Source organism: Diadema antillarum, unplaced genomic scaffold (genome assembly GCF_040938485.1).
Source record: "Diadema antillarum isolate AM-2024a unplaced genomic scaffold, OU_Dant_1.0 scf00000029, whole genome shotgun sequence".
Taxonomy (NCBI): Eukaryota; Metazoa; Echinodermata; class Echinoidea; order Diadematoida; family Diadematidae; genus Diadema; species Diadema antillarum.
The window spans coordinates 328,836-351,684 of record NW_027270918.1 but is presented as its reverse complement, the minus strand read 5'-3'; the positions used below and the strand labels follow the sequence as shown (position 1 = coordinate 351,684).

Genomic DNA, 22,849 nt, shown 5'->3' with positions numbered 1-22,849 from the left:
ACTCTACAAAAGAACTTCTTGAAGGGGAAGTGAAAATTTTGATTGCAATGCAATGTACCCCGAAGCAAGAAATGATCTCTCCTCATAGGACTTTGCACCGGCAAGCTAAAACTGTCAACAAAGGCGACAACGTTCATATTATGGGGAATATTTCTCCCAAAGTTTACCCTGCCAACATGAGTTATGTCTGTACAAATATGCCACCCAAACAGGTCAACTCGTCTCCTCTCCGAGAAGCCAGTCACTCTGGCTAACACTACTACGCATCTTGGCACTGTCCATATTAGTTTCAATATGATCACACGACTTGACAGGTATGTACACAGACTGCCTGTCAAAGCCAAACTTTCCCACTCCTTTAATTTAGGAGTTTCTTATGAAGTCACGATCACGTAAACATAGCTCCAACTTTCATTGGGTTTTTTTTTCTCTCTCTCTAACATACAGTATGTTCACTTCTTGTTTGACTATGATGCTTGCAGATCGTAAAGTCATACCTGGTACTCCATAACATAGCAAAATGCCTCATCATTACACATGACTACAGGTAGGTGAGGTTCAATGAAAGGTAACTGTGCTGCTACTCATGTGCATATGTGTATCCCTCTCTCCCTATAGCTGTCTTCCTTTCTATCTATATTTCGATTTATACATCTATTTATCCATTCGTTCATAAATACAAGGAATGAAAAGCCAGACAAGTATAAGCATAATACACAAAGTAAAAAATCAAGTACAAGAAAGAAAAAAAGCTTATGAAATATAACTCTGATATATATATATATTTTTTTTTTTTTTTTTTTTGGGGGGGGGGGGGGTCTTTTTATTTACATACACTGTACACAATTTCAAGTATACAGTGCATATTATGAAAATGGATATGGAAGAATATGTTTCACAAGAAAGTAAGACAGTTCATCAAATCATACAAAACAAGGAACACTATGTACTAACATGACACAAAGTGGATTAAGAATTGAGGGCTGCACATTCTACTAACATTAGGGTCTAGAAAAGGAGACTATCTAGGAACAAAGAAAACCTATAAAGTCATGCAAAAAGGGATACATTGAGGACGTGTGGTTTACCATGATGACTTGGTCTTTGGCTGGCTTGACCGACTGGTCATCCTCCTGGGTCAGTGCGCCCATGAGGCCTGGCAGGGAGGGCTCCGGGTGGCCATTGAGGAGGGGGTGGGGTATGGCTGACCCTTGACCCTCAATCTTACTATCCATTCCATTCACTGCAGGAAAACATCAGTTAATCCTTATCACTGTTAGGTATCTCAAATATCACTTATTCACTGTAGACCAATACTCTTCAAACCAGAAGAAATTCCATGAAAACCAGATGAATACCTAGTCAGATTATATCTTCATCTCACAAAATGAGATCATAACAGAAAATAATCATTTTTGACAAGATGCACCATTGGAAAATATTATACTGGACTTTCTCCAATGAAAAAAAAAGACATGTTCTAAGGCTATTAGCCAAGATTCATAAAACTTCTGAAGACTGTGACATAGCATAATTTTTCCATCATTGGTATTTGACTTCATCTGCGTACTGGAACTGAAAATGAGTAACCAAATATTTGGAAACACAGATATTGTGACACATACTATTTAACAAAATCACTCGACCATAATAGGATGGTAATAAATGTGTAATGATTACATGTTTAGAAATTGATGATACATGAAAGACTGATTTGATATACTAATACTAAGCAAACTCATTTTATCATCAGATTGAACCAGATTATCTCCCCCCTCCCACACACACACACATGCATGCACACACAAATCTACACACACAATAAAACTTGCAAGGAGATTTATTACGATGAAATTAAGGATTGACATATACCATACATACTCTATCCATTATGTAAGTTTGTAAGAGTGTATTTGAACAGTATATATTTTTCATTGTGCACCAGTATTAAAAAAACATTATTCTTTTCATGAATAAACACACAATCAATACTCACATCATATCATATCATTCCATATCATGTTTGTTCATATATCATAATACTTTAGAAGAGAAACTTTTCAAACACAAATCAGCCTAACAACACTGACTTGACCGAAAATACCATCCCTTATCCTCTTACCTGTGTACTCTCCACTTCTCCTTCCTGCGCTGGTGTCTGACATGCCTGATAACTGCAGGGAGATATACGCAAGACATGCACTATTGGCTTGGTTGCATTCCCACGGTGTCAATATAAACCACGAAGAGCAATTCACCTAGTATCTATCTACCTATCAAATTATGTAATTTGCAATCTATAATTCATTTCCAATAATGTACCTACCAATCTTGCAAGTCATATATGAAGAGTTTTATCACAGAAAGAGTTAACTCCATTCTTGTGAATTTGAGATATTTGCAATCAAGCCCGCTAAAAAAATTAAGGGATATAAGAAAATAAGGGATATATCTATCACATCTTGAAATCTTGAAGAATACTCTTCATCATGCCACAAATTAGGTATCATTGCGGAAGTTTAATTTTTATTCATCTGACTATATATGGACTTACTTTAAAATGTCAAAAATGGTGCTTAACCTATTTTTGCAATCAAACACTTCACATTATCCCTCTTAAATCTAATCTCTAGTTTTATCTATCAATTAAGTTATTCATTCTCAATATGTCCAGCTAAGTTTTATCTCCCTTTGTAGACATCTATTTGCATTTTCAATCTGCAGGGTAACTCGTTTGTTGCTAGGCAACGGCAGAACCAAGTGACCATCTCAAAATTCAAGCAATTACAGGAGATGACTCATATGTTTGTAAATCACATCAATACCGCATGATCTATCTTACAAATGAAACCATCCAAACCATATACTTCTTTGTGCCTAATTATATATTTTAGCGTCCTTCCATAAATAAGACATTATCTACGGTTGATGTGGGTACAGATAATGCTGAATTTAATATGACTTCTACAAGCGCATGCTTGTTTTTAATGAGATGTGGTACGTCTTTGACCAGAAGCTAAAGGATTGTAGATCCTGGGATAGATCATGCTGCTGTATCAAGACTCAAATGCCTATTCACAATAGGATAGTTTATGTTGGATAATGACTTAAATGACATTGATTCAGGGATAGTACATCTTAAGCTTTGACTTTCATGACTATCTGCTTTGGAATGGCAAAGGCTGGATTATGATTTCATCATGATTGACCCAGGCATATAATGTTTGACACTAATACTATACAGGACTATTGATGCTAGGATAACATAGAGTGGAATATGACTTTGCAATTGCCAATGTTGGGATAGTATATGCTGGACTGTGACTTAGATGACTATACAATGTACTTATCCATTGTGAGAAAGCACATGCTGATAAAGGTGCTATGGCTCATAAGACTATCGATGCTACAATAGTATAAATGATGGACTATAACCTTCATGAGTATTGATGGTGGATTAGTATCATGCTGGATCTAGTCTTAAATGATGATCGATCACGGCATAGTGCATGTTGAACTTTGACCTGAATGACTATTCATCATGGGATAGTAATGTTCTGCCGTGACTTACATGACTATTGATGCTTGGTTCCCTGCCCTGCAGTGAGACTCTCTCCTCCGTCTGCGAGAGGCTGTCGGGAAGCGGGGTTCTCGGCGTTGGGGGGGCACTCTGCTGATTCTGACTCCCACTGCTTGTCGTTGAATTCTGAACGTACAAATCGTATCACATTGCCATTGATTAGCAATGAAATGAGAATTGCTTCCACGGGGTCATAAGGTCATTTGATCTAGGAATGAACTGGGCATCATGCTAAATAAACTCCTCGGATACTTTTATTTTCTTCCACGTGACAGCCATAACAAATAAAATAAAAAAGCTCCTGAAATGTGAGCTTTTAAAGAATATTCTTGCACAGAACATCTTTTGAGAAGATCATCAAATAACTATGTATGGACTACTTGAATACTCCTAGAGCATCACTGGAATATCTAAGAGAACAATTCTACAACATCTGCTGTAAATGAGTGTCACGATAACTTCCTCACCTCAAATCGTCTTCTCAACGTGTTGATGAGGGCAAGAGTAGATCGGAGATTCCCATCGGTGATTTCTGGAAATCAAATCAGAGTGCACTGAGTCATCAGATATAACATCAATCATACATGTCATCAAATTCCTGGAAAAGCACATAAAACAAAGTGTATTCAAGCATTATACATAAAAACACAAATTTTCTCAAAAGGTCTTGGAATATCCTATATATTAGAAAAAAAAAACTTGACATCGTGATATATTACCGTACAATGCTCCTAAATAGCCAGATGTGATATGAGGATGGCAGGTTGTAAGAGTTATATGGGTGCCAGTTGTTGCACGACATCACAACCATTACTGCATACATGTATTACCGACATATTCAAATTTACCCAATCTTCCTTTTAATCTTCTACATGGCCCATAACTCATCTCCTCTCAGTACCCATAAAAAGCCAAAATGACTACAGGGTTTCAAACGAAGTATGGTGTGTCAACGGAGACTATTTTTCTTTTTTCATAAAGTAAACTGCATACTGCAGAGTGGACTTCTCATGCAATTTGTCTCCTCTGTAGCAAAACTCCTCATCATTTGCACAGGGGGAGTTGTCTTCTGTTGTCATGGCAACGAGGCAGGAAAGACAATCCTTGGAAGACAGGTGACGACTTGCTGCACTCGAAAGTGATTGCGTTTACGGGCGAATGCACATTTCGCTTCTTGACGGAACGGCCACTATCGTGGCCCCGTCTGCCCCGTGCACGTCGCCGTTATCTATTTGCCTTGGCTGCTGAAGCGGAGGAAGTGATGAGCCCACAATTTCAATGGAGCGAAACAAATATTCCTCTCAAGCCAAGATGACTATGAATGACCCTCCACCCCCCCCCCCCCCCCCCCCCCCCCACCAACTCTGGTTGTGCTACAAAGCCAACCCAGCTCTCAGATTACTATATTGCTTACAGAGAGACAGAGACAGGAAAAAAAAAATCCAAGACGTTCTATTCTCATCTTCTCTGCCAGGTGTTTGGTGGGGGACCACTTTTCTCCCGGATACCATGGCAACCGGGATGAGGAGATTGGAAATGGGAGAGATAGCTGATGTGCTCCCCTCACAGCTTAATCAAACAGAGAGCGAGGGAGAGAGTGAGCAAACACCTGGTCTTCGCCAAACAAGAGGTCTGATGACCCAGCTCTGATAATCATTAAATCTTCCATCTCTTTACTTGAACCTGCTGGTCACACAGTGTAAGGGTATATGAAATCTAGAAAATGCAGTAGATGACCAGGATACTTTTATTAGGAGACCTAGTCAGCTGAATTATGAAAAACCTACATATCTTGCTGAAATCTCTCCCCAAATTTAATACAAGATTCTGCTTTATTAAAAGCTGCTCATCAAGAATTACTTATAAAAGAGTAACCAATGCATTGTTTAAACTGGTGCCACTGAAATCAAATGCGCACTGCACTTTACCACTGATGCTTTAGAAGGAGGTGAAAATATGGAGACTATATCGTACCTTCAGCATTAACTCCCCTGGTGTCGAATCCTTTTGTTTGCAGGAATCGCAGGCACAGGTGAATGTTCTCAATCCTCTGGGCACGAATGATGGGACGAGTCTGGATGCCCTGGATCTTCTCATTGACTGAAATCAACAACAACAAAAACAATAAAGACAATTTTAGTCTTCATATAATCATTCTTTTTTATTTTCCACAAATTAATTTACCACAGATGTGAAATGAAGAATAAGATAATGAAGTAACATGAGTGTCCCGATCCATAATTGTGATTTGTAGGGAAATCATCTCCATGAGGTTTTTTGTAAGCTTCACAATGGAAGGTGATGCATACAGAGTGTGTACATGCACACATTTAAACAAATATACTAATATGTTCTAACAATAAGAATAATGACATCAGTTAGCATGGAGCAACTAATATTTCAATGCCATCTCTCTGCACTCATAAAAACACATGAGAGGGAATGAACACAAAAAAAGACAACAGATTGAAAGCTGTAAAAAAGTAAGCTTGTGTCAAAAGTAGGGCTGGAAGAGTTTTTTAAGGAATGCAGTGTAACTTGAAAATAATCAACAAGAAATTAAAGAGAATTTTTTTTTTCTATTCATGCAATGCAAAAAGTTATGTGATGCAAGTCAACACTTAAACTGTATAGTAGGTAACGCTTAAAAAAAATGCATTGAGCTATTGTTCTCTATCACATAAGTGCAATTAATTGAAAGTCATTTCATCTCATAGCTAGCCATGCATGGGGGTAATGATTCATGTTATTGGCAACTGTCATATATTGCAGGGTTATGAAATGTTTAATTTGAATCTAGTAATGCCAAGTCACACCAATACAAAAATTTCCTGAAACATTAACAAATATACCACAGCTGTAAAGATATATTCTCAACACTCCACACAACTTCAACATTATAAACCTCAAAATAGGAGAACAAAACAGGACCATACTGCAACGAGAAGTTTGTTGAATCATCCCTGCTGTGAAGAACTCCTTTACTACCTCGCAGTACATAACTGAACATGCCCTATCACTATCTGAATTACTTTTCCATGGACTATGTGTACACATTCACACTCCAGTGGTACTGGCACTAGGCAAATCTGTGTGACTTGACGACAAGAGATGTACAAAAGATGACATTCTGGACGATTAGTCACCCTTAGCTGGACAAACAGAAACCTGCTGTGACTATAGCCGAACCCGCATCAAAAGAGGGCCAGAATTCTAACTGTGTGAGTGGGCGGGGCACTACAAAGATATAAACGTGAACATCCAGAATAGAATTATCATTTCTTATTATATCCACCATTCAAACAAACACACACACACACACACACACACACACACACTATCTCTTAAACTAAAGATTTTCCAACCTCGACACTCCTAACTGTAGACTCTGATCATCATGGGAAACTGTGGACAAAGTACAATTCACTAGTGCTAAGTTCCTTGCAGCCCGAGTCCATCTCTTTCAGTTATACAAGAAGATATACTCTCTGGTGCTATCTTCTTAGCCTTGATTTGGATCATACAAAATGTATGACAAGACTAACTTGATCTAGGAACATGTACTGTATATTCCAGTGGCAATAAAAGATCAAGAATACATATCTATTTGGTTTGAATTTAGTTAAAAGTTTGTGAGAGGTTATTTGGGTATGAGAAAGCTCTATTTCAAGCAGGAAAAAGCTATTTTTGCTTAATCAAACTATTAAGTAGGAGAAATTAAAACTCACATGGGAGATTTTGCGAATATATGGCCTAAAAGCAGAAGATCTCCTTCTGGAAGTGGGAAAGATGGAGTCTCGATACACATCAGTATTTGCATTGATAGCCCCACATTACTGATCACTCATAATGGGGAAAAAATACAAGAGATACAATTTGATTTTAAACCCACAAGCTTTACCTCATCTTTTAAACTATACAGTCTTGAAATAGCATTTTGCCCTAGCTCATATGCTACCCCACATCATTCAGCCAAAAGGAAGTACGTCCCGGACCCCACCCCACCGCCCATCCCATTTTAGTATTGTTCCATTCAGTTTTCCTGAGAAATCACAGAGATTCCAAGATTACCTAGACCCAATTCACCCCCACAAAGGCCCAACAAACAACTTTTGTTAAGCCATGATAGAAGGTGACATATTCAACAGGTTTGCCCCGGCAAGCGATCTGCTGCCAATTGCTGGCTCAACACCTTACACCAGAGAGAGAAACGGCTTCATTTGCTGGGCTTCTGTTTACTGAAGACAAGGTCCATCCTCCTTTGATACACACAACACTCAAAACTAGGAGGCTGTGGAAATGAGATATACCGGTAAAGCTTTTGGTGCACTGCTCACAGAACAGTGTCAAAGTTAGACCTTATTCAGTACCTTAAGTAACACCACAACTTCAGAAGCATATTGAGGAAAAAATATCTGGTATATAATTCTGCCACAAGCAACGATGTTGAGATATTGTATGACAATAACTATACATGCACGGTGTGGTGAGCTGACATGTGTGAAACACAATAGCCAACAAATAAGCAACAAATTTGTGAAACTTGTCACTATGCTTTATTGAGCTGTGACACAAATGAGTGTGACGCGTAAACAGAACCCAACCGCTCAAAAGCTTTGTGCATTATGGAAAGCGGTGGGAAAAGTTAGGGAAGCGGAACAAAATTCTTACAGTCAGACTCAATGTCGGGCATGGTGGTACTTACATGTATCCTATCACACAATCTTATCATGCAAATTAAGTGGTTGTAACGGATACAAATCATGTGACAAAATTGTCATTATAACGTCAATTCACACTTGGGGCATGCTTGCTTGACTGGCATCCTACAAATTGTGGATAAATGTGCCAAAACAGATGAGGGGGCATTGAGGCCATTTAGCTCCCCACCCTGAAACATATGGTAAAACTTTTGAGACCTACAATTGTACACTCAACAGATGGTCAAATGCTAAACCCTCAAGACTTTTGTTGTTTTTTTCTTCTACCATCACTCCGAACCACACAAAATAAAACTATCATGGGGCTGGAGACATGAAACTTAGATATGATGGAAGCATCATAACCAAATGTATAATATGTGTTGAGAGGGAAATGTCCCACCAGAAAATTAATGAAGGCACAGTTTGACTGAAAGCGGCATCTCTTTCCACCTCCCTGCTATAAAGACAAGTGAATAATGCAGTGCCATTAGACAGAAAGTACATGGGGTGAAATGTTCATATAGTTGTTTTGGTAGTAGTAGAGCATTTAACAAAACTATCCTGGTCACATGATCATAAGTCATAACCTTTTTTATTCATTACAGAATATGATTTTTACAGATTTTGTAAGGAGGATACCTTCTCTGTTGTGGCAGTGTGTAAGAACGTAAATGTCAAATTTTTGCTTGCAGTATAAGACATTTTTTCCCCTAAAATTATTCAAGTATGTACATGTGTATAGAATGTTATATTCATCAACAAAACAGAAGTTTCTAGCAGGTGACATATAATCCTGGGACTAAATGGTTGTTCTAAAATGCCCATATAATGCCATGATATCTGACAAATGGAATATAATTATATTCAATTGTGTGCCAAACTTTGCTTCTTCTTTTTTTCCCTTCTACTTTTATTTAAATTGACATTCTCTTTGAGGGAAAATTCTCCTGGGTTGCATGTTGCCATGCCAACAGCATTGATTTTACAGAGTTAAGAATCTATTCCACACTTACATATGAAGTATACCACATACATGTGTATATAATCCAAACAAGACTTCCAACTCAATCAGCTCCACAACCAGTTGATGTCACTGTACCTGTGTTTGGAGCATCCATACAGCTAACAATCTATCTCTTCCAATTTGCATACTACAAGACTCTATCTAAAACTTAGTGATGTTATTAAATACATTATAAACTTAATGACACATTTTTATCATTGCTTATCTAAAGCCTGAAAATACAAATAAATCATAAAATAGGCATCTGCTGGACTAATGCACTGTATCATCTGTATCAATTACAACACATAATCTATTAACATAAACCCTCATTTTCCTGGCTCAGTTTAGTTTCCTGAAGCTTCACAGAGATTCTAGGATTGAGCACACTAGAAGATTTACCCCATCATTGTATCTGTGTACACGAACTGAAGACAATTTCTCTAAAAATGACTTTTACACTGATCCAACAAAAACTCCACCCTACAGGCTATAGGAAAAATTGACAGGTAAGACAAATTTGAGTCATAGCTCACATACATATTTAACAGGGAAGTGTATAATACATTGTATTATATGTATATCACTAAGGCTTGGCTGTAGCCTTATAGCTAGTGACTTTGTTTGACATTATATAGGCCTACTATGCCTTCATTATTGGGATGCCTATTGCTGTAAATGGGCTGTTCAGAATTAATCTATAGTGAAGCCTCTGTGACGACTTCACAAGCAGAAACTAGTCTTGTGAACAATGTTATGAATCATGTTACGTTATTGCCCCTCTAGAAATCCAAGTCGTAACCTGGTCCATACCCCACTCACAGCAAAATAAGCTATGCAAGGCCCTTTGCCTTATCTTGTGTATTCAGCTCAATATAGAGCTTCGCTTCTTTTGTTGCTCGGCAGGCGCAAATGTTCTGTAACTTGTATAACGTTCAAGTTGAGTGCTTCTGTGAATGTGGTTACAACTGGTTACATCCTCAAAAGAAGACAACACAAAGAAGAACACATGTGTTGACTGTCATTGTGACGATTTTACATTGTGCAGCATTCTATTAAAAGACATGCTGTGTAAGGGGCATGCACTGTACATTTTTGTGTCAGGTTGTTACCAAAGAAGCTGGAAACCCTTTCATTGTGCAACAATAGGTTCCCATGTGTAAATAGACCGTCATGTACTACACATATATTCCACACGCCATTAACTTCACCTTTCTTTTGGACATTTTTTTTTTCCACACACAATGTAGGCAGATGTATACGGATGAAAATCTGGTTTTCCGAAGTATGCCATGGGAGCAAAGGGCAAACAGAGGCCCCCAAAAAAATACAATAGTCATTTGATAGTGCTTTCAATTTGAATATGATTTCAATACTATGAAAACTAATACAGTGGCATTTACAATGAAACATATGCAAGATACATGCAGTGGCCTGGATTTACAGTCTTATAAAGCAAGTACAGGCGTACAATGAAAACAGGATCAAGTTTGGCAAATCATTTTTCTTCTTGAGACAACGGACAGAGTTAACACTGTTACGCATTGAAGATGATAAGGGCTTTACGTAAAAATACATGAACATAATTATACAGCAAGAGCAATATTCTGAAGGCAGGTATGCAGTTAGCCACTAATACCAAGTAGGTAGTAGGGAGTACCGCCTAGCTTATGCTCATTTTACAATGGTGGTATTGGTTGGCTTCTCTTGTGCCATATATACAGGCTTTTCTTTTTCCTTTTCTTTTTCAGGAGGTAGCCCAGCTTGGCTCAGTTTGCAAAGGGCTTGTGAATCACCATTGTCTCTTGCCTGTCTTCCAGCTTTGCTCAAATGGACAATGCCCTGGTAGGTTAACCCAAGGTTATGTTTGTCTAGTTCTTTCAAGTCGTTCATTCAAAGTTTGATCCAAAGAGGCTGCAGGTGCTAACACCAGGGATAATACTGCCTCGCCCCTATATAATAGAATATTACCAGATGCACAGCTTGAGCTCACTCAGTGTGTGCATCTTTAGTTCGAATATGTACAAACACAACTTGCGCTTCATTAAGCGCAAATATACATATATTTACAGTTTGGATTACTGGTATATGAAAGGTATTTTGTGTAGAATCAAACATGTAGATTCCCCCAAATCAAAATCAGGGATACATTCACAATTCTTTGCATATTTTAATTTTGTGATATTACTGGTATGTCTATGCTTCATTCAGTGAGCTTGAATAAACACGTGTACTTCCACTTGATACATTCTATTGACTACATAACATGGATGACACAATATATTTCACATTAGGCAGTGATCTGTTTGTGTCATCACAATGATTTCACAATTACATCTTTACTTAATATCTATATCTGCAGAGTCTAGATGGAAATGTCTGTTACTTTTTACCATGCATCCAGCTTTCAAATATTCATTTATTAGCAAAAAACTTTAACAGAATATAAAAAGCCACTACTACTGGCAGTGTCTGCAAGGAGGAACAACTCCCATCTCTCCAAAGTCAACAAAACCCACTTCGTTGAAAGTCCGCACAGTAGTTAAAGAATGCGTTCACCCGACAACCGTGCCATTTCATTTGTGGAATCTTGAGCTGAATTCCTCTTTCCTATAAACTTTCAACCTCCCAGTCAGAGCAGTTTACCCAAGATATCGGGTTCTGTCCCGATGCAAAGCCGCCGACCTCCGAGACAAATCCCCTCCGAAATCTCTCACCGTGGCATATAGGACGCCATGGCAACCGCGTCACACATTCCATGCCACTCACCAGCCAATGGTCACAGTCACCTCAACCCCTTCTGCCATAACGCTGCACAAGCAAAACAATCAACGTTAGTGGATGGAGTCGGACAGGGCCCTGGCACACAGTATGTGATATGATGACGACAGTGAATGGGCCAGCGTGTCCGTGCTGTGGTACAGGCGTTCTTTAAATGAGAAATAATATTTTGATAGCTCCTTAAGTGTCTGCCTTCTGTTCAATGTCCACTGCTAGGAACCATGGTCTTCCCCAAGGCAGTCTTCTTGCAATGCCTGAATATCTATTATGGTACCACAGAAGGAAGGAAGACTATCAAACTTTGTTTCTATTCTGAGTCTGTTTTTTTGTTGATTTACACAATTCTTTGTGTGTTTGTTATGGCTATACAGCATCCATCATAGTTCTTAAATTTTTTTTTTTTTAAATCCAAGAAGTCTTCATATCAATACCACGACTCTCCAGAGCTTCATTAAATTATACAACTACCATTTGAAATGGTCCAACAGGGTCTGGAGTAAGTTTCACCAAGGCTATAGGATGAAATCGGAGGAAGAAATATGAAACCCTGCACTAGATGATGTTCACGTCTCTCTGTTCTCTCCGTAGCTGATGACCCCTGACCTTGGACTTGGTGTTGCACTGTGAGTTAAACTGGACCCCTTTATTCTTTCAGCGCCAACGATAGGCTGGCTCATGAAACTAAACCAGGCACTGTGTTGACGGCCTCTCTGGTGACATAATAAATCAGAGGCAACTGTTATCGCAGTGAATCTTCCAGTATCACTTTTTAAGTGCTAGGAAGAACAGAGATCACTGCAGGGAAAAAAAAGTGCCATGTATATGAGACAGAGTTAATTACAAATGCTGGAATTTGGGACAACCGAGAATAGAATATCAACACTCTCCCCACGGATATGAAAAGGAATAGAATTTCTAACCCAGCAGATGATGACATGAAACGGTGGAGTCTAGTAGTTGCAGAGGATATCAGTTTACATGTCATATATTGTTCATCACTTGAATACGGCACATTGTGGGTTGTACACCTTTTATGTTCAGTAGTATCCTGGAAAGATAGTGCATGTAATCTATTAAATTGAGCCAAACAGCATTCATTCTGTGAAAAGCATGTCACAAACTGCATACAAGAAATGCCTCTACACCCATGTCACTTTCAATCTCAAGGAATCAATAAACAATCTTTCGCGGCAGTTGCATTCTTTCAATTTCCCATCTTATTGTCCCAAAAGTGCACATTGTATGTATGCAAAAGAAAAACACTTCCTACAAACACCTGTTGCCTCGCTGGCTTGCTCAGGAAAGTTTGCATAATTAATCATCTTTTTTTAAAACATAGCAAATCATACAAGAACAATATTGATAGATGGAGAGGGGGGTAGAAAAGAGCTTAATCTCCCAACACCTCTTTGGAGCCATGCATCTTCCTCAGAATCGTTATCTTGACACCTACATCTTTTCTTGTCACTGGGCGGGACATTCAACTCCTAATTCCATCCGCCACAAAATATCTTGTTTGCAAAACCGATCACGAATCAATGAGTTTCAAGTCATGTAGCCCCTATTAAGATTGAGGTCTACCTGCACTCACTCTTTTTGGCTCTAACATACAGCTCATCATCAATCATTCCTAATATCATCTGATAACTTAGAAGTCAGTTTCTCACTGTTTGTGCAACATGGAGGTCTGAAATAGGTAGACTAATACCCTCTGGGGACATCTTGCGGATAACCCTGCATAGACATGGTATCCGTGAAGGAGCTTGGGGGATGAGGAATCATCAGATGGAGTAATTGCAGTATATCCCATCATTGTTAGTGAGGAGTAAACGGTCATTGAAGACGAGACAACAATAATCGATATCCAGCAGGGGGAAGAAATCAATATTGACCAGAAAAGGCTGGGTCCGGCAAGCGTTGCAGTGGTCACGGAGTGGTGTGTGTATTTTTTTTTTCAACCGCTGCTTTTGACTCCGTGAAAGGTCATTCCACTGAATGGGGGCCTAGGGTGAGCCCCCACGAGTGGGCCTGGTTTTGATTCCTGTGCAAGGTCTTGATGGGTGTCCAGATAATTGAATCTTTCTTTGATAGAAGTGCTTTGCAATGCTGCAACCATAGGTGTCTGTTGGCCTAGACTACACCAGGGCAAAAACGTTTACTGCTAATAATATGATAAACCTTGCACTGTACACTAGCTCCACAGAGTGGTCACTTTTTGTGCCAAAGCAAAATTTAAAAGCCAGTAAGATAGGGACCTATTCAAATATTAATAGAAAGAAAAGAAACAGTGAATGGTAGTTTTGTATGAATGCCGTATCTTTTATCTGAATGTCTGAAATGACTTAAATATATGTATGCATATATACTATATTCATCTATCTCTCGGATGAATAAGCACACTTCTGTGTAATTAACAACACAATTGACAACAGAATTGACAATGACTACAATGTAACTACATTTTACCTTGGAGCATACAAAATAATATAATAAAAAGCATGCATGATAAAGAAGATTATATCATTGAATGCACCTAGTCTACAAGTCCAGTCTAGTATGCAACTAGTCTAAATCAAGATTTATTGCTACCTGTCTTCCACAATTTTAAGAAATTTTAACTGAACTTAAAATTTGGCACCTCTGTCGAAACATTCAAAGCGGCTTAATGAGCCAAACATTGGTTGTTAGCACTGCGTCACCAACACAAAACATGAAAGGTGGATATGAATGCAGCATTACTGCATCTTGCTGCTCTGTATGCACAATGAAAAAAAATTGAAATCAATACTATGAAAGAACACCACCACCCCACTCATTAATCTTATCTCTCTAAAAAAGGAGAAGTGAGACGCTTCCATTGTTTCCACGGAGACAAGTCACTGCAGAGAATATTTACGCTTTTGTTGTGTCACGCGGGAAAAGCATACATTATTCAGGAGCATCAATAGAGCTGGCGGTATCACATAACAGCCGAGCACTTAGCGAGGACGCCTAATACAAAGCAACTTGATCGATACCGGTATCGTTTCTTTCATCACTACGCTTTGTCTTCGCTGAACCGCGAATCATTTTGACACTGCCAAACAAAAGGACAAACTTAAAACATTGCAGGACTGAAATAGACCCCCGTGAATTTGCCACAAAACATGAAACGAGGGATGAATATTTTCCTGAGCAGAGGTCAATCGTTCTCAAAAATCTTTACCCAAATCAAGAAAATATGATCTTCTTTTAAAGCGATAATGTGGTGGCGAATTGTATGGCACACCATTCACCGTTTATCTATGTCAATACTGGTCATTGTAGATTCGCATCACAATCAAACGTTTTCACACCCAAGGACAATCCATTCAGCAACGCTGATCAATATCTTAATTATTCAGTTCACTCCAGATCTTTAGAGCAGCGAGGCTACTTGCTTGTTGTGACACAGCCCAAGCATAGATTGTTGATGTTCTGGGGCTGGAATAACATTCTGTTCAATGAAACTGTATCTGTGTATGAAGGCGACCCATTAGCTGGATTATACCACATGTGACATGGCATTGAAAACCAACTTTACACTATCTTGCCTGTCCCGGGTCTGCCATCTTGATTTGTTAATAGCTTTTCAAACACTTTATGCACTTTGCATAAGGGACTCATTCAAAGTAATTGCATTTAACAAAAACTAATTTTTCATGAAGCATAAATATTTACAAAGTCTCCAGGCTCTACTCAACGATGATAATCACTCACAATTAGTGCTAAGACCCTATTACTGAGCCGTACATCACACTACGGGAGTGTTAAATAGATGGATTATTATAACCAGTGCCCACGCAACACAAGCCATCAAGACGTGTGTTCAATGTGCAGCGTGGTCGTTCACAGTTTACACAAGCAATTTCATTCTCCCCTTTTATGACAACCATCTCGCTATCATCAAAAACCGAACTTAGTCCCAAGCTCAACTGAATTAGCATAAAGAGATTACCAACACGCAAGGAATGCCATTGAGGCTTACACTAAACCGTTTTCATCTCTGCAGTTTGCACATTCACATGAATTCATGTGCACATAATTCAGCTGCTCATAAAAATGCGCTTTACATGGGTGCCTCAGTCAAATCCGAATATGATATTCATATCATTGGTAATTTAACAAGCTGAACTCAAGGTACTTGCACCTGGTTAAAACTAGTGTATAAAGTGGAAAAAACACAAGAATATAGAATAATAAATTGCAGATTCAAAACATACAACCATAGGCGTTTTCACATCAGCCCGATGTTTCGAAATAGCGTGCTATTTTCTGACTTGGGAAATTGAAAAATATCTCGAGCTTGGGGTTTTATCGGGCTGATGTGAAAATGCCTCATATGGTTAAAACTAGTGTATAAAGTGAAAAAAACAAAAGAACATGGAATAATTTAATGCAGATTCAAAACATACAACCATTTCACACAACAACAAATTACTGATGAAGAGTCAAGTTCTGATTGTTGATAGCCATGTCTTTGTTTGACTTCTTCATCATGCCTTTATGTGAGGAAAAATATTGATCAGCCATGATACACCACAGCAGTGAAGCTTCTTACAAATGGAAAGGTTTATCCTGCTGTTGGTTCCAATAGCAGCACTCACTGCTTTTGAAATAAATGCTACCATTTCTGACCATCACTGTATGATCTTTGAAAATCTTTACAAAAAAAAACAAAGAGATCGATGTAAGGAATATCATAGAAACAGAGTACTGTAACCCCAAATGTGATGACACGAAAATAGTTTTGCCCCTTCCCACAATGGAGCATTATCAACACATCTCGACATGATAAAACTTTGAATATTTCGCTTTTCAACACCAGTTTCAGTTGCAAGCATTCAAATATTCCTAGTTGGAGTAGAAAGCTTTGCGAATAGTTTCATGGGAAATTTGTGGTCACACTGGCAAAACTTTGAGATCTTCAAAGGTAACAATCTTAAACATCTCAATCTTTTGCAAGTGTGGCCATGGCTTCATGAAAGCGTGATGTGGAGAGGAGTGTCGCATATTTATAATTAATGCAGCTCCTGGCAAGAACACCTATACCTCACTGGTTCTATCGTTTATTATTAATCCTAACTTTGAAAGTTCCTATGCAATAAACTTATGAAAGTTATGAATGTTTTCTCATTTATTTCACATTTATAGATGTTGTTTGATATCATAAAATAAACAACATGAAAAAGAGACAACAATATTATTGGCCTCTAGCTAAACCAAGATACATTCACAGTGGTAGCCATCTCACATCAGTTCTGCAGTGAGACCACCTCCTCCAAGGGATAAGTGAAGATGAGACTGATGCCGAAGGCAACCATGTACCATCTTCAAATTGAGATGGGACACAAGTGTCTATGCTGACAGCCATACCTGCCGCGAAAAGTCGCACATCAGCTTCGCAACGTTTGGCCAATGTGAATATGGAATGAAATGCCTGGTAGGGCAGTCAAGCAGCTAATCTGATAATTGCTTTTCCCCACAGAGACAATCTCTTAAGATGAAGAAAAAGAAATATTCTGTGGGATCACCTAACACCCAGCTGTCATCATACCACTTAATAAAAGAAAAGCAAGATGGCACCCATATAGAAACAGGTACATTACAGAGGCCCCTTAATTCACCACAAATCACTGCAGCTGTATGAGCACACACACACAAAAGGTAAAGGTTGAGGTTTACCTTCAGAAAAAAAAAAGTAGCAAAAGGGTGAAGACTTGTTAACAAAACGTCTATCAGACCATCCACTGGAACATTGGTATGGCTAAAAAAAAAAACAACTTGGTAATCTTTAAGAGCATGGTTATTCATGGAGAAAATCACTTGTTGAATACAAGTCTCTGGTTTTCTTCAATCCAGACAAATTTCAGCAGCACTGAGCTAATCCCTAGCAATAAATGCAACTGCAGTCAAGCCACAGCAAAAGAAAACACAATATCATGCTCACTGATTTAATTTTCATAGACAAAAATCACCTTTCCAGCATAATTTTCATAAGATTTATAGAGATTCATTAGTCTATCCACAAGATTACAGAATATACATATTCCTTTAAACTGGTAACTACACATCCATGATAAGTCACAATCAATGGATATAAAGAATGAGACAGTAACATGTTTTCAATTTGTAAATTTCTCATGATTCATCATCAGAGCTTTGAATGTGCAGTGCTACAAAACTGATATGGCTATCTTACAGCATCTTCATGAGAATTTAACAGTCAGCTAGTCACAAACAACAACAACAAAAAACAAATATTAAAAAATATTTTGCCTATCATTTGATTTTAGAATACATTATTCCAATTTAAAAAGGAGCTACTCAAATGGAGAAGCCATTTTTCACTGATGCAGCATGATAAAATTTGTGTCAAACTCCCCAAGATGTAATTCTATTTTTCTTGTGTTAACTCTCATGTTAGGCTTCCAGCACATTAATACATGACCTACGAAGAAGTTCTGTGAAAAAAAAAATCATCTATCTTTTTAGATACAAGTTTCTGTTTTTATATCCACATTCTTATCAGTCATATGACAACTACTGTATGGTTTCCACTTCAAATTGGCATAATGCATCTTGAAAGCTCTGTCATTCAGGAGGAGAGTGCTGTACACCACATCTCTTCAAATTTTGTGCGTGGTTGTGAGCTGGTATCCAGATTCATACCAGATGTGGTTTTGTAAATCTGAGATTCTAATGTTCCTAAGAGGAAGAAAATTACAACAAAAACACCGCTTGTTTACTTTACAAACTGTCCCCCTGCACAAGTAATCAAAAAACATGACAAGCAGAAAATGAGAAACATGCTAAAAAGAAAGCAAATCCTCTCCAGAGAAGGAAAGAAAAAACCCCAGATCATTTTCAAACCAGCCCAGTTTTAGCATGACAAACAAGGGCCTACTAATCTGGGCTGAGTGAGGGGTACATTGGTGTGTATGTAGGAGCTGAGACATTTTAAAGCTTTCTTCTTCCACTTCACCTGTATAGTGTGTATCATTCAGTTAATTGTCACCAGGGTTGTTTGTCAGTCTTAAAGAGGGGATTGCCACAGCATCAAGCAGGCAAGTATCTCACCAAGTATCTCTCACAATTACGAGGGCAGCTAGGCCGTCCAATAAAACACATCATAGAAAGACTTTCTGCCTCTATGATGTAGATAGAAAAACACCTGAATAGAATTAATGACCCATACACACAGCCTTTAATGGCAAACTGCAAAAATGAACTGTGAAAAAAATAATTGTGTGTTATCAAAACTTACAGAAATTTCCCATCCAATGTCTCCATCTCTCTATTCATCCCCATCTACCACCCCCCCCCCCCAAAAAAAAAAAACAAGTCAAGCAGCAAGAGTACACTGCACTTATGGACGAGTACATCACTTGTTCAAAGCTGTATACTTTATTGACCCAAAATGCAGTTATTATTCCCTCTTCAATGAGTGATTTCGAAAATGGGTGGGGACAAAGACACAACAAGACATCCCCTTTCCATTAAAGGCCTATCGAGAGTCAAGTGCAGGCAACAATACCCCCCTCCTCAGCACCACTCTCCACAAGTCTGCTATCACACCCTACTTGGTTCTTACCCCTCCCCTCCTCTTGGAAAGTATTGATTGGAGCTAACGATTTGGCTTTCTCCTCATCAAGGGGGCTAATCCAGAAGGGCCAGTTAGCTATTGAGAGTCAACTGCTCATCATTATGGGGGTTTTCAAGCCATGCATTAGTACTTTAGTGGCCAGCGATCAAAAGGGCTTTGCTGCAGGTCATTAGTTCAAATTGGAGATGACAGCATTCTTCAAGGCGATGGCATCCCAATCACCCTCTGGCAGTTTACAACATCGGAAATATTATCTACCGTGCATCATCTTTTCTTATGTTAAACATCATGTGAATACCTACGCGCAATAGGCAAAACCAAAGCATAACTTGGTGAATATCTGAAGATGATGTCTTTGAATCTGTGAGATATTGTCTTGAAACTACAAGTAAAGTTCCTGACTGTCGTACCCATCACATGTATGTCGTCCATCATATACAATGCAGCTGTCTGAGCATGCATGAAGGCATGCGTACACCATCTACAAATATAATACAAATGTAGCTCCTTTTGAGTTTTTGTTCTTGGCGTATCTGTTTTTGTGGTTTGATTGTTTGTTCTTTTTTTTTATCATTTGACAAGTAACCCTTTCATATGTCCATATGAATGGGGTGACATGCTCATTCATTTGTACTTTCAGTCTCTAATTTTTTGATTGGTCTATTCCCAAAGCTGGCATTAGAGGAATCACATGTTGTTTTCTGGTCTGAAGAATTCACTATTAAAACCATTTTACTTTTACCAAGAAATGTCTTTCATGCAGTGTTTCCTTTCACAACTTTAACTTCACTCATGCGAATCTCGGGCAAAAATTCAAAGATGCAGACTCCAAAATAGGATATTAAACACAATTTCAAATCAATACACATAACTTAGTCTAAAGAAGATGCCAAATCAAGTCACACTGCTTTTGAGTCCCACACTGAAGCATACACTAGTGTAATACAATGTTGTAGGAATACTGAGCCTACATCTGTAAGTTACATGCTGTAAAAGAGTTTGGTGTCTGTCCATGTTATACTAGGGTTTACTATATAACTCTTAACTCTCATTCACATGTAGAGGTGGAGCTATACAATAACTCATTTTCTTTCTTGCCATCACCAATCCATATCATAACATAAATATTTGAATGAGGTGAAAGCATTCTCTGCAACACAAATAAAAAACACTTTTGCTTTATTCATCCATATAAATGGGGCTTTGATCTGTGTGTAAGTGTAAGACTTTATTCCACACAGAATGTTGATGCAGACACTGATCTGTTTTTATGTAAACGCATTCATTTTTTATTCCAGTTACAAGATCATTAGCTATTTTCCACGCTTCGCCTCTAATTGTTCCCAATTCTCTTGATTGCACGACATTTGCTAATCAGTAGTTATTGTGAGCAGAGCTAATGACAATGTAAAATAATCTGTTTTGCAGACTGTGTCCTTTGCTTTGTTTTGTTTTTCTCCTGTCACTACTTGACAGATTGACGCTCTGAAAGAAAAAAAAAAAAAAACTTTTGATCTCTGCGCACCTTGCCTTTGGTGTTGTTTGTTCTCGCCACCAAGGAATCACACCTGAATAATTAATGTTTTATCTTGCAACAAGTGCAGTCATTACATGTTTGTACAAAGAAAGCATGATGTTATGAGTTCAATACTACAATGTGTCCATCTCTCATTTCTCTCTCTTTCCAGTGTATCAAGAGTTTGTTCAACTTATCTACCCATACAGTGAGTTTGATACCAATACACGAAGATTTAACAGTCTTAGTGTCACTCGTGTAGTCATCAACTTAAGCATCACAACAAACTAAACTGAACGTGATCTCAGAGGACTGCATCACTTTGATAAAATAATTAGAACCATGTACATAATCAATGACTACAATTGTATAGTATGACTCAAGATTCCACTTCCAAGATTAGAAAAAAAAAGAGAGAGTAGGGGTGGGGGGGGGGGGGGAGAAAAGTTTGCAGTATTGATCACGTCACCTCGAAAGAAGCCATGCAAGACGGACTGCCAGCACGGTCGGCTGGCGGGGGACAGTGTATCGCCGCTTATTACCCCGGGCAGCTGAATGGGGATCCCGAGAAATGGAGGGATATCATGACGGGGCTGCTGACGTTATTCCTGTTTAGACCAAGAAGGTGGTCAATTGTTGCGCTGGGGTTTCATTTCAATGGAGGAGGGGTGAGTGAGAGGGACTGGGGCGAAGAGAAAAACAAAAGGGAGGGAGACAAAACCAGAGACTCCTGAAATAACAAACATTTAGCAGCCCCCACTGTGCAGGCATGTGTGTTAATCTTTTCAACGCAGTCAAGCGCCTTCGCAAGGGAAGATCATTACATGCTGAGTGGAGTTACAAGGCGCTGGCGTGGGTAGCCTTCCCTGAAAATTAGAGCTGGTGTGATTTCTCAAAATTGTGCACTCTACAGTGGTTCATTGAATCAATTTTCTGTTCAATTCAGTCAATATTGAATTGTGGGAAGGATCGAAGTTGAAATAAGGTTCTACCATCCCTGAATATATGCTCAGACAAATATAATATTCTTTTACTCATGAATTACTTGACAGCCACAGACAAGCATCAGTCAGAAATTGTCACGATTCTTACAAATCAAAAAACAACATCCTTTGAAGTGCATTAATTGATTTGATTGATTTGATGTCCTTACAGTGATTCTACATTTATACTCTGCTGGTCAACTTGTACTAACTCGATTTTTCTTGTCATCAGTAGCATGACACAGGATATGTTCAGTCTCAATTTATTACTATATATTTCACTTTTTACACCCAGCATGGGCATCAAGTCTGGCAACACTTTCCATCATATTTCGTTAATCGAATATTGAATATCTACATAGAAAATACAAACAAATTAAAGACTGCTTGTATGTAGCATTTCTGACCAGAGTAAACAGGAAAAAAAATCCATTCATAACTATTCAGGTATGATGTTATTTTTTAAAAAGAAGTTTTTGAATAAAACAAACATACTGGTAGATTCCATGAATAGTTCTCACCTGTCATTTGACAACCCCTATATAATACAACTCTTGATATCTCATTTAGATTACAAACATCCTAAGCTGTACGGAGGATGATTTTACGAGAGAATGTGTTGATATAAGACAGGTGGATGGGGATTCATAGACATTTAA

General features: G+C 38.4%; 1 protein-coding gene across 1 annotated transcript in view; it reads right to left on the bottom strand.

Moving 5' to 3' along the window:
* Positions 1–22,849, bottom strand: part of LOC139737774 (uncharacterized) — a 43,793-nt gene that overhangs the window by 14,222 nt on the left and 6,722 nt on the right. Inside the window, exons 3-7 of the mRNA XM_071648451.1 lie at positions 5,555–5,680; positions 4,048–4,112; positions 3,572–3,706; positions 2,123–2,174; positions 1,089–1,243 (exon numbers count right to left, since the gene is read on the bottom strand). Of these exons, the coding sequence (XP_071504552.1) occupies positions 1,089–1,243; positions 2,123–2,174; positions 3,572–3,706; positions 4,048–4,112; positions 5,555–5,680 (533 nt within the window). The remainder of the gene's footprint in view (positions 1–1,088; positions 1,244–2,122; positions 2,175–3,571; positions 3,707–4,047; positions 4,113–5,554; positions 5,681–22,849) is intronic.